Source organism: Colletotrichum fioriniae (assembly GCF_027942845.1).
Source record: "Colletotrichum fioriniae strain IMI 355084 chromosome Unknown scaffold_18, whole genome shotgun sequence".
NCBI classification, from domain to species: Eukaryota; Fungi; Ascomycota; class Sordariomycetes; order Glomerellales; family Glomerellaceae; genus Colletotrichum; species Colletotrichum fioriniae.
The window spans coordinates 533,450-546,927 of NW_027076854.1; the positions used below are offsets into that span (position 1 = coordinate 533,450).

General features: G+C 48.6%; 1 protein-coding gene across 1 annotated transcript; it reads right to left on the bottom strand.

Annotated features, from left to right (window-relative positions):
- Positions 1-12,358: 12,358 nt before the first annotated feature.
- N0V96_011630 (uncharacterized protein) lies at positions 12,359-13,478 on the bottom strand (the record flags this gene model as incomplete). The annotated part of the gene is made up of 2 exons (XM_053193653.2): positions 12,359-13,337; positions 13,393-13,478. 2 exons carry the CDS (start codon positions 13,476-13,478, stop codon positions 12,359-12,361), a joined length of 1,065 nt encoding a protein of 354 aa, XP_053048971.2.

The following is a 13,478-nucleotide window of genomic DNA, read 5'->3' on the forward strand; positions in this document are numbered from 1 at the left end:
AGCTTGTAATAGCAGTCGTGTCAAGCAAAAGCCACAAAAGCCTGATGATGAGAAGGAAACATACAAGTCGAGAACCCCAGTCCGCTGGCCATGACACCAGGCAGACATGGGAGGTGGCTCCTTCCTAGGTTCCTGCTCCAGGTAAGGTAGATGGCCAAAGAGGGACAGGAACAAGCTTTCAAGAACTCTTGTTTTGACGACGAAATGCTCCATAATCCGGGAATGCAGATCGCGGCGAACCGCTTGCAACGAGTAGAGGTTCAAGTGTCTGTTCGCAAAATGAATAATCAACGTAAGGCAGAAAAGAACCTAGACTTGGACAGGCAGATTGCTACCATGGCCTGTAGTTATCTTCCGTTCATTTTGGATAAAGCACCTGGCTGAGTATTCCGTGATGTAGGATTTAAACGATCCCCACCGTCTTACCTAGATCGAGAGCTCAGGATATTAGATTAGGCAGCCAGTTGACGCAGTGATCAAGGTTCGACAGCAAAGAAAGCTTATTTTCGACGATCCTCTCCTTCCTGAAACGGCGGGCTTCCATAACACCGATTACGGCGAGGGTTTACGAACACTTGATGTAGTTAGTGACTTTCGAGAAGTAAGCCACCCGTTTTTCTGCCGAGTCCCAGGGTGCAGTTGACGGAAGGCGTGCATTACTTCAACGGCCTGTCCTGAAAGCTGGCTGGGCCCCATCTAATGCGCATCTCATTTATGAATAACTGCTGTCGGAAATGCCAGGAAACCTGGCCGTCGTCTTCATTCCCCCATGTTCGTCAACAAAAGTTCCTAAGGAGCTGGCATGACTCGCAAATCGAGAAACCAAGAAGACTCTCCGATCAAGAATGCTACTCGGCATTTATCTGATCAAGTGCCCCTTGGTTGGACGCCCTCATCTTACTTGGCGTTCAGATTTCAAATTGAAGAAGATCGGGTATTGAACCAAAATCTCCTGAGTCACCATGTTTGACACACCATTTCCGAATGAACACCACTTCTTGGCTACTACCTTTTCTTTCAATGATGGAGAATTTCTCGACGTATGTGTACGTACCGCCATATTGAGTAACGTCGCAATTTCAATAGCTGCGGAGAGCTCTTGAGGCTCGACAATTGAGTAATAACCTTTTCTAGAGTACCTTGGCACCTGGTTCAGACACACACCCCAACGAATACAGCTCGATACAGGTAGCGGCATCTGATCAAGAGAGCTTTTTGAGTTCAGTCACGCAACCAAATCTTGCCGACAGCCACATCGAAGCTACATACGATGCGACAGATGGGAGGCACAGTGATAGCTGTCAACTTCCGGCTGTTGAGGGAGGCAATCTTAACCCCTGGCTGAATTTCTCTTTTGACACGGCGCCATCGACTTGCGCCACGGCTTGGGAGAAACACATATCTATTTGGCCTGGCGGCTCATTTGGCGCTTCTGCTAGTGATGTTTACCTCAATCTGAGCGAGACGAACAGTTGCGAACCTACCAACGTAGACGATGACTGGGTCCCTCAGGACGTCTTTGAGATGGGCTTCCAGGATGAGAATGGTGGCTGGCGGTGTAGCCATGCAGGATGTCGATCCAACACGGTATTCGAGAGAGCCTGTGATCTCCGAAAGCACCATTTGACACACACAAAGGCTTTCTTCTGCCTCCGTCCCGAGTGTGCGTCTTCAGGTGTTGGCTTCGCATACCAGAAAGACTACAGGCGTCACCTTCGCTCACATGAACCAACCATTTCTTGCCCTCATGCCTTCTGTAGCAGGGTATTTAGTCGGATGGATAACATGGTGTGTTTTTCCCATACTTAAATCTCCTGCTATCGTCCCTTTCTCACCTCTTTTGCTTTATTTTCCCTGGTATCTAACAATAGCCTTCAATGCAGAGGAATCACTTCAGTAAAATGCACGGGCGAAAAAGAAATACGCTGTTCGCTCGCCCTTGCCGGAATAGGGGCAAGAGGCGCTTGCAGTCCGCAGAGAACTGTCTGCAGGCGAAGGATGCAGTTTTCAACGCATACAAACCTGTCGAAGGCTGCCAGAAGTCTCAAAATCCCTAGCAGTGCATGTTTTCATTAGTCTTATATAACCTCAATTTTCGAGAGTAACTACACATGTATCGTCAAGCTTGTAGTAGAGAAATTTGCGGCAGGCAGTTCGTGAATTGGAAAAACGCTTTGTTCTCTTTTTTACCTTACGATGAGAGCTTCGTCGGGTGAGATGCTCAGGTCTTTGAGCTCATATTTAGATTGAAAGAACTGAGGGGACAAGACACAATCGCAAAAAAAAAAGCTCTGGACTATTGAAAGATAAAAGCCTTCCTCGAAACTTCAGCTGGAACGAATCAAAACAGACGCCCAGTGCTAGTAAAACATTCCCTCAACTCAACACTACATGTAGTCTCTAGACAGGCCGAGTACGTCCATCAGTCTGATACAAAGATGTGATCAACTAGAGTGTCCAGGGACAATCTGAACATCTCCTGGAAAAGACCTATATCCATGCTCCCTTGTCCAGTGAGTGAGAGCGCCAAAATTGTTGCACACGCGCATACCACCATCGCCAGGATACTTGTCCTTCTGTCGTTTGTAGATTAGCGTACCGTCGGCGTGGCAAAGGATCTCCTGACGGACAACGTCAACGCAGTGCATTGTGTGATAGTACGTTGCGTCGGAAAATGAGAACGCGGGGTCTTGATGAGCCTTAATGATCAACGACCTTAGCTGGCTCTGTAAAGGTTGGTTTCATTGATTAGTTGATCTTTCTATGTGCACCTTCAACAAACTCAGAACTTTGACTTACGAGGCAGTGAAGTTGGTGAAAGGCAGCCACAAGATATACACTCTTAGATGGGTCCTGGAACGCGCGCGCAGATTGGACCAGACCCAGAGATTTGACTTCATCGTCATTCAGAGCCACAATTCCGTCGCCTTCTAAAGTCGCGGTCATTAACGTTCTTGCGGGACATGTAGAGGTGATAGAAGGTTCTGTAAACGTACCAGGAAACAGTGATTTCCAGAACTCTGTAGCAATGGTAACATTATGATTAAGGAAGTCGTCGTCATAGTCCCAATACGTTTGGACTATGGTCTCCGGGTAGCTTTTCCCAGTTGAAGTCTTCACTGTTCAAAATTATTAGCATGACGACAAGTACTGCGAGGGGCTCCAGTAGCTTACAGAAGTACACTGGTTGGCTATCCTTTTGAGAGCGGTTGTTGAGCCCTACTACGAGAGAACCGGTGGCGATGAACAACACAAGAATCTGAAGTACAACCAATAACCACCATGCTGTCAAGGTTTTGTAGATAATAGGAGCACCCGAGCGGGTATAAACGTTGCTGTCTAGAAATGATTCGGCATCCTCACCAAAGCTTTGCTTCGAATCAGAAGCAGTTGGCGAGAGTTCCTCGTAATGACAATCTTTCTGCTGGTGTTCCATGGTCTAATAGAAAGAGCATGTAATAGTGTCATCAGTTCGTCACCAGCAAAAGGGGGGCTTGAGATCCACGTGCAGGCAAAATATCAGCCACGAGCCGAACGAGAAGAGAAGGCACGATTTGAAGACAACAATATAGCTGTGCTGAGGAGAACATTATCCGAGAAGTTATCGTAGTAAAGCACCCCGCAACCAAACCATTGAGGTCACTTTTGCAGCAGATCTAGGGCAATGCTCAGCAGTGCTTGCTTTGGACCCGTAATTTCCTAGACGTATTGGTGGCCTCACCTTTTCTTGCCAATGAGAGATACCCGAAGCCTGTCCAGTGAAGATCATAAGAGACTCAAATCAACTTTGGGTAGTCCGAGCAAGGTAATAGATCATAAAGACAGATCGTTTGCCTGGGGCGGTTCCGTCTATTGGGTGAGGCCACCAATACCAAGAGGCGGATGCTTTGTTGCCTTGGGCCTATCTATTACCTAGCTGAAATTTCTCATTAGAAAGACATCGGGAAAAGAATATTCTTATTAGGAACACTTCTTCAGTGATGAAAGAATTAAGAATACGTACGGTCGCATCTTTCCACTTAGGCGATGGCTCGGAATTTACTACAGCATTCCCAGCTACACTGTTCGAATAGCTCGATATCAACACTCTCGAGAAAGCATTAGCTGAACACCAATATGGAAGCCCAGGTCGAGATGAGACCTCATGATTTGATTGAGAATTCTCCCAGGAAAATCATATCAGATGTCAATGTCGACCCTGTTGAAGATGCGCCTACAAAAACTTCGGCAGAATTCTCATCCCGCAAGCCGGTGCCACGAATCTGGAACTTCAATGATGAATTCTGTCTTGCTGCCTTGAAGTCGGAGTGGTACAAGTCGTTGTTCGCCATCCAAAGCACCTTTTTTCACGCCTCAATCGACTTCTTCCGCGGCCCTCAGTACGACTACCGCTACCTCCTTGTCCCGCTCACTACCAGTAGCATTAGTTCGCCTATGGGCCTCGGCTCGGACTCGCAACCCGTGTCGATCGAGTTACACGGGGAGACCACATACTTGGCAGATTCGCAGCAGTTTCTCCTCGAATACGCCCTCCGCTATGATGATGACGTACCTGGCACCTACTACGTCGGTACCAGTTGCCGTGGAGAGGACCATGACAGCACTCACCTCAATCAATTTTATCATGTCGAGTGCGAACTCAGGGGTAGCTTGCAGGAAGGAATTAAAGTTGCCAATGAGTACATCATCTCCCTGACGAGGATTTTGTTAGAGAAACATGGCGACACCATCAAGTCTCTCGCTGGCTCAACGCGCCATATGACGGCCCTCCTGGAGCTCGCTACTAAAAATGGTGGCAATTTTCCAACGCTGACTTTGGACGAGGCACTCGCATTGCCAGAAATCAGGCATAACGAAGGCATTATGTGGGAATACACAGTTACGGGACGCCCTGAGTGTGGGTGTTCGCTGACACGAAGGGGTGAGCAGGCGTTGTTGAAGCGTTATGGCGGCGCTTGCTGGGTTGTCGAGATGCATCATCTCAGCGTGCCATTCTACCAAGCTTATTGCGATGGCTTAGACCGCAGCAAGGCTCGTTGTGGTGATTTTCTGCTCGGACTGGGAGAAGTCGTCGGCTGTGGCAACCGTCACACCACGGCCGAGGAGGCTTTGGTCGCTCTCGATCACCACGGTGTTGACCCGGCCGACTATGCCTGGTATGTCGATATGCGGAGGCTGAAGCCCCTCGAAACAACTGGATGGGGCATAGGATCTGAGCGGTTTCTTAGCTGGGTCTTGCAGCACGACGATGTTCGGGACATACAGTTGATACCCAGACTCAAGGGGCTGACTAGCACTCCGTGAAAGCTCTGGCGTCGGGGTCACCGTGATTATGTAAAGTAGAGTTCACTATCAGACATGAGGTTATTGATCGATTCAATATCTGTACATCAATAGTCTCTTAGAACGTGGATATGTTGTTGTCCATGATATTTAAGTTTTATGATTGTAGAGTTCGTAAAGCTGGTGCGATCGTCTCTTACCTTACGCAATCGTTCTCCCCCGGATACGACATAGTCACGATGACATCTCAGCACCTCTACAGGGGGCTTGAGCTCATGCGAAGATTGAATGATCATCCAACGTAAACTAGCGAGAGGCAATTTTGGTCTGGACTCAGCTCTAGGATCTGTTCCGATTGTACGGAGTCGCATCATGAAAATCTCGAAGACAGCTGCCTAAAATAAATAGTCTGCCCCACTCTTCACCGCCTCGAAAGGCCGGACATAAGGTTCGGCCAGCTTCCAGCATTAACGGGATCGATATGGTGAAATGGGATGTTAGCTTATGTTTTTGGTTACTCCTGGTGAGTCGCGACAGGAGCGTCGAGCAAAAAGACAAGTCGACTTGGCTCAGTACCATAAGAGTCCAAGTTCCCATGAACTTTTTCTACAATCGAGGTGGGTAAAAGGCGCTCAAAATCAAACACCCCTTTGTTTTCCCTCATCATTCCAGAAGCTACTGTTTTCTCTCATTCGTGGCGTGGTATCTCAAACTTCCCGATGATGGCTTCCATTCGACCGCCAATTACGCCGAAGCCTCTCCCAATCATTCATCTAAACGGCTTCCCAGGCAGCGGCAAGCTCACTATCGCGAAGGCTCTACAACAGCAGCTCGGTCCATATTGTCGGCTAGTTCATAACCATTTACTTATCAACCCTGCGGACGCGGTGTTACATCGCTCTGAAGCAGGCTACCAAGACCTACGGCGCGCTCTCCGCAAAGCCATCTTTACGTCGCTAGTCGAAAGTCCAGCCAGCCAAGACTTCGTCTACGTTTTTACCGACTTCCAATCCAATGATGACGTAGGAAGCGCCGTATGTGCTGAGTATCTTGAGACAGCGCGTGTTCGCGGCACAGCGATGGTGTCCATTATCATCACTTGCGACGAAGCTACCAATATATCCCGCCTACAGTCTGCTGATCGCGAGGTGCATCACAAGATCGTAGACCCGGAACTACTACGCATGTTCCGTAATGGCGTCAGTATTCATCGCTTTGATGCGCCAGGAACGGAGAGCATAGAGGTTGATGTCACTGAATTAACTCCGATCGAAGCTGCGAGACGGATACTGGACCATATTCTGAGGGTCTGTCCAGATGTCGAAAGGGCGGTAGCGTCAAGCAAATTTCAGTGAAGTAAGTAGGGCAAATCTATCTCCCGTAATATTTTCAAAGGGAATGAAATTCGCAAAGTGTCTTCTTTTGAATGCAACTGAATTTTGAATGGTAATTGAGAGGTGAGATGGCAGGCGGTGGAGGACACGTACTTGGAGCCGGGGCAAGATGATAGTTCGGACTGGGTCCAAGGCCGCTCATCAATCGTATCGCTGGGATTATTTCCGTCAAACCTGAACACAGACTATGCACTACCTCCTAGTTACATACTCCTGGAGAAAGAATTTCGTGCGTGTGCAGAAGGTTGGCGAGAAGACTAAGTCCGATGGTTTCGATAGCGAATTCACGACAAATTTCCTGACATAAACTCAAATAAAATGCTCGTTTGTTTTGGAGCTAAAGACTTTCGAGCTTGATCCAAAGCAGCTGAAATTAAGCTTAAATCAGATTCCATCTATTGTGTTTTAACGAAGTTCGACGGAGTCCGCTATGGCCTGAGACTTGGACTACTTGGAAGTCAATAACAAACCCGATTGGGAACTTTTGTGCTGTGTGGAATCGTCCCAGCGAGTGAACGGCAAGCACAATGATCTTTACATTGGCTGATGACAGCAATAAGCCCACGCACTGCAAATTACCGCAAGCGCGTTCGCCGATGCGGTGCTTTAGTAGCATCTATGTCTTTATTGCATGCTACCTTAGTCCAGAGTCTTCTTTATAGGAAGCGCCAAGATCGATACTAACGCCTCTCCCACTTAACAGTAGCCCGCTTGACGCAATGAATACCCATCAGGGATGACTTGAATGTTGCCGAAGCTAAGGCCACAATTACTGTTAGCGTTGACGGTGTAGCCTGCTCGTCTGGTAGAATCGTAGATGTTGGCGTAGTAGTTCATCTGCACACAACCAGTGCCCACGACTGCTTGATTGATGTTGAGAAGCTCGGCCTGGCAACCGGCAGCGGCGGCGAGGCTAATATAGCCTGTAATAAGGTAGATGGCGGCAGTGATCTTCATTGCGGGCTCGTGATTTCTGGTATCATACGATCAGCTTCTTGGGACCCTTCGAGTTTTGATGCACTATCAGCGTTGTTCACCTTTGGCTTAGAATATTGTCTCTAACGAAATGGCATGAAAAGTTGCTTGGGTAACTGAGATCTCTAACGTTGGTACTGGAACCTGCTTGTTCTTGTAGTTTCCCGTGGGGGCAACTACCTAAGTAGTGATCACACATACTCATGTCACAAGACGCTCGCCAAGGGGTTGACGCCTAGGACATGGTCCCATGGAGGCTCTTTAATGGACCCAACAAGGAGCCGAGACTCATGACGGCTTCTCAGGCTGTTCTGACCCAACCGGAATCATTCTTACATATTGCAAAAAGAGGCCGTTTTTTTCTTTCTCTGGGAACGCACGAATCATTCAATTTTCGCAGCCATGAGGTAACTGGGGTGGGAGCCGCCTGTTCTCCCAATTTCTTCCTTCATGACACACGCAACCGCATGAACAGAGATTGTGACGACCATATCGGCACTAACGGCAAACTCCCACCGAAAGATTGCAGTCGTACGCCCTTGGCTAATATACGGGACTTTGCAATATTAGCTGAATGGGAAATATTGAAGTCATTGACCCCATGTGCGCCCATGTTTAATTTACTACATGTGAGTCTGATGGGCCCTCGATGTAAACCATATGTCGGGTACAGAGAACTACCACGAGCTCGTTTGGAGGTGAACTAGGGTTAAAGAGTGAATTTAAGTCATAGATACCACTGCTTTATAATTCCAGTGGAAAGCATTGCCAGAAGAGGGTATCCGTAGCAAGGTACGCCATGAAAACATCACCAATTGTGTCAATTACCGCTCTAGTGGTCTTAATCCGCTTTTACTACACAATCGCTGACTTTGTCTACTAGTGCTAACTATGACCTTCGTGTCTGTCCAGATAGATCGCTCAGCTGTCTTATTCTGCTTCTAGGTACAATGGCACCCCACTATACTCCGAACAATAGACCGTAATAGAGGGGGTCAGTCTGAATCGTCCCCTGAAATCACAGTCCTACTAGATGCTGAGCCCCCGTTAGGCGACCCGGGGACGAGTCAGGGCTAATTTTGACTCATGTGGACCAGCCTAGAGTCAGCCTGCTTGCAAGTACAACCCAAAAAAGCTGAGGTCAGAGCTCTCTCAGGCTTAATGGTCCTGGGCTAAGGCGGAGCGCTTTAAGACCAAAATCACGATTGGTGGTCTAATCTAGAACTTGAAAGACGTGTTGCTGGAAGATTAGCTGAATACTAGTCAATCCTACAGAAAGCAATGAGCCGCAACTGTTTCATTGCCAGCAGGAGGCTTGGAACTCCCCAAGGACAATGATTCTGGTACGCATTTGCTCAGCGCGGACAGATTCCGAAGTTCCACGCAAGTTTTTAAAGTACAGTGGCTGGATCTGGATCTGTTCCACAACAAGCGGGAGTTGGCAATTAAACTTACTTTCAGGTACGATATATTCCATCCGTACCTACGGAGTGCTCCGGACTTGTGGATCTATTCAGTGCTACACCCTGCCAGCAACTGAGCTTCCGGCTTAATGTTTTACGAAAAACACATGCAGCACTGGCGTGACACGAAGCTCCATCATTAGGCCGCTACTCCCGCTCGACTCGAAAACCCTCGGAACTGCCCCGCCGACACTGGGCTTTCCTTAGCTTCGTTCAGATGACCAAAATGGAGCTGTAGAGGGTGATGCACTGTTTCACTCACTAAAGCACTGTCTTCAACGTGTGTAGTTGTCGAAGCCTCATCATCGGTCCGCGCTTGACAGAGGGCTGGCCGGCGACATTACCGGCCCAGCCATGGGCTTTTATTGGTGGAATTACAAGCCCACTCCTCTTGATGCTGGTCTTAGATCGGCCCTCTGGGAACTGGTGGAATTGGAACCGATAGCTTGGTCGTGCGCGTGTTGAAAATACGCTTCTCGTTCACTTGCTCGTTCTTGTTGTCTCTGTGTTGGCACCTGGAGATGCTAGTCTTTAGCTACCGATGGCTTTGAGCCAACCAGGCACACTGCTTCGGGCATCTGCCGATTAAACTAGGATCGTGACCGGCTCCAGCGCTTACATGCTACGCCGCTAGAGAGTAGTATGCAGATAATTCGTAAAGATTATGATAAGATGAAGAAGGAAAGTGAAAGTTAAGAAGACCGTCTTGGGTAAGATAAGACAAGAGAAGGCGGCTGTCTAGGATGAGCCGACATAAAGCCTAGACAGACCTGAACCAAAACGGTGAGTAGCATCCACCAGGTAAGTCGCACTATAATCTACTTTGATCTTTCTCTCGGGGTCGTGAAAATAGTTCCCCGGTAGTGTCAATATTTGGCTCATCACAAACCGTCGTCGGTCTCTTCACCATCGATGAGATTGTCCATTTCAACCACCATATCGGAATATTCAGCAGGGTTTGAGGTTCTGTCCAATCGCTGTTCCGGAACCCAAGAAATGCCAAGGTGATGCCCAGAGAGGAAACGAGGAGAATGCCGAAGAGCACAACGAATCCCCACTGATAAGCTTGCATGACTTGTCCTTCATTAGCACACAATCTACACGAACCGGTGCCCAACTTGTAGGTGGCACTCACCTTCGGACTGAATATCACCATCCAAGGTCCTCAGGTTGTCGATGTTGAGCCGTGTCGCCTCGACCATCTGAATTCAATGTCAGGCAAGTGTTTTCTTTGAAAGTCTCAGTGTGTGAGCCAGGGCATACCTTGGCTGTCTCATCGTCCATGCTCATTGTTTCCAGCACGCCCCGAGACACGTTCTGTAATATTGCCGTACTCAGGGACGTGGCGATAAAAACGCCGAGGGATCTCATCATGATAAAACCCCCATTCATAACGGCATGATCACGTTGAGCACATAGACTTAGTAGTGTCAACAACGCACTGGGAGCCATCATTCCCACCCCAAGGGAAGGTGTTATGAGGCAAAGGCCATACAAAGAATTTGAGACTTTGGTAGCCGGCAATACAGCAGCCATGACCACAAGCCCCAAAGTACCTATGAGTAAGAGCACCTGACTCAAGAGCAATGTGTGCTTCGGAGTACCTAATCGTGCGATCGTCGTTCCTGCAAGCGCGCTTATTGCCGTGAATGCAATTGATGGTATGGCAACATGCGCACTTGCGTCGCCTGCTGACTCCAACCGGACGGCTTGAAAGAAGAATGGTATGTTGTACATGACCTGAGTAGGGGCACGTCAGGAGATAAATTTCAGCTGCGTGGAGTAAACGTTTTGATATTATGCAAGGTTCACTCACACAGTAATTTATCATGGAAAAAGTCAAGGCACTACCCATGATATTTCTGAAGGGAAACTCAAGCATCAAAGGTGGGAGAACAGGTTTCAAGGCTGTTGCTTCCACGCGCAGTAACACGAAGCACATCGCTCCGAATAAAGTGGACGCCCCCAGAATCAAAGGACTTGTCCAAGACAATACATTGCCCCCTGTCCCAAATGCGAAAAGAAGGCAAAGTAGAGACGCAATCTACGCACCGATTAATAAGTGGAATGTTGCCAGAAATGGTATCACGAGCCAACTTACAAGCAATAGTGAGCCTCTCCAGTCAAAAGTCTGACACAGGTTGACAAGGCTTAACTTTCCCTTGTCTGAAGACCTACTGGAGGAATCCTCGATGCTTGAGGGTATCCAAAGGTACACCATGACCGCAGAAAGAAGGCATAATGGAAGTTGAATTTTATACACAAAGTTCCAGCCGAATCGCTCGACGATGGCACCGCCCGAGACTGAACCTAGCCTACAAATAGTTTCAAGTCAGTCTGAGCCATTCAAGATGAGGACCACGTCTCCTTACGCTGAGCCGGCGCCGTAGTTGACGTAGTTTAGCGATTGATAATGGCCTCTACTCTGAATGCCGACAAGATCTGTCAATACGATAGATCCTACTGGGCTGTGAGCTAAGCTATCAAGGCGCAAGGGCTTATACCAAAATATTTCTAGCTAAGAAACGTACCCATTGTCATCAGCCCGGCAACGGCAAGGCCGCAGATGCATCTTGCCAATATGAGCCCTGTCCAAGATGTCGTAAACGCAGCTAGGCACAAGCCGACAAAGAATAAGGCTGCGGTTGAGGTATATATTACACGGCGGCCTATACAATCCGAAAGGCTGGCGTACAGAGGTTGAACAGCGATAGAACAGACCAGGAAGGCATTGACTGGCCACGTTGAGATGTTGGTCTTGTCGAATTGAGAGGCGATGGCTAAATGTGATGATGATGACAACCCAGAGTCGACCGCCGTTACCTAAGTATTGTGTTAGTTATCATTATAGTTGCAAGTGTTAATGCATACAAGTGAAAACTACTCACAAAGTTGGAAACGAGGATGGCTAAGTTTACGTTAACGATATGTCACCTTTGAGACAGCTGTCTTGTTGGAGGATGATTGGTATTTTGGCAATCTAGAATGCAAGAAACCTACCGGCAATACTTAGGTAGAAGTTGAGATTCTCAGTTTTTCTAGCGCTGCTCATATTGCATTCTACCTGGACAATCATCTTCGTACTAGAGTTGACAATCAGATAGTCGACGTGGGTAGGACGTGACCGAAAAGTTCATCAGAGTACAAGAGAAAGCGAACAAGAAACTGGAGTATGACTTGGAAGAATGACGAATCACAAATTTATTCAGCACACAAGGTCTAAGCCTTCCTCGCTCTCATCGCCTATTTGACGTTCGTTTGATGACACTCTAGCTTGGTACGCAACCTCTCTGCCGTGACGCAGAGAGGTTCGAGGTCCAAAATCCTCCGGCCCAGCGCGCTCGTCAGACCCAATTGGCCGATATTGTCAGACTGAAATGGGGCGGCGTTGGGCCAGTGATGTTTATCATGGGTGAAACAGAGCAACATGAGATCGTCGTGGAATGGATCCGCGGCGATAGCCCAGTGCAGCGGTGTATGTAAGGCCACCCGTAAGCCGCGGCTTAAGGCGGCCCAGACCCCGGCCACGATAGCCCGGAATTCGACCGCTGGTGCTAAGAGGAACCCGGAGGAGCGCCGGGGCACGGACGACTGCCACGAATCTATTACCACTTGCAAAGGCTCGACCGTTTTGTCAATCTTGATATGGGCTCTGAAAGCCGAATCTTCCTTCAAGTCAGTTGATGCCGGAGATATGCTGCCTGTGCTACGAATGCCGAACAAGTGGCCGCCTCTACCACCTGTGAACGTCACCATAGCCACACTGTCGGCGCCGCCGAGACTCAGCAGAGCTTTCGCAACACGCCTAAGCGAACCAAAGAGATGCTCCACCTGCTTCTGGTCCATTGCAATCAGGCTTGTGTCTTTGAGGCAGAAGGTGAGTTGACCTTGCCGTGTTGGATGCTTCGATACCCCGACTCGGACCAGGTCGTCTTCAAAACAGCAAAGTGGCGCAATGATGGGCATTGTGCAGCCTATCAACCCATATTGGAGGCTAGACCCAAGCCCTGCCGAGCCGATAGCGAAGAGCCTGCTGTTGCATTGCGCCGTCTGCTTGCCATCCGCGGTGATGGCGATAATACCACAAGACAGAGAGGGACACGTGCCAGTGGCATCCCACATGGCCTTCTTCACAGCTGTCTCAAGCTTGAGGCCGCTGCGGTACAGATTTGCAACGCGACTAGCCAGCATGGACGTCAGAATGGCTTCACCTCCGCCACTGCTGTGTACGAATATCAATATTAGTCGAGAAACAAGCAGGAAACACAAGCACTCACCATGCCACGGCGATTTGTTGATCGGCGTACAATCCAGCGCCTGAAATGGCGGTATCGCCGATTCTTCCAGGATATTTAAACATCAT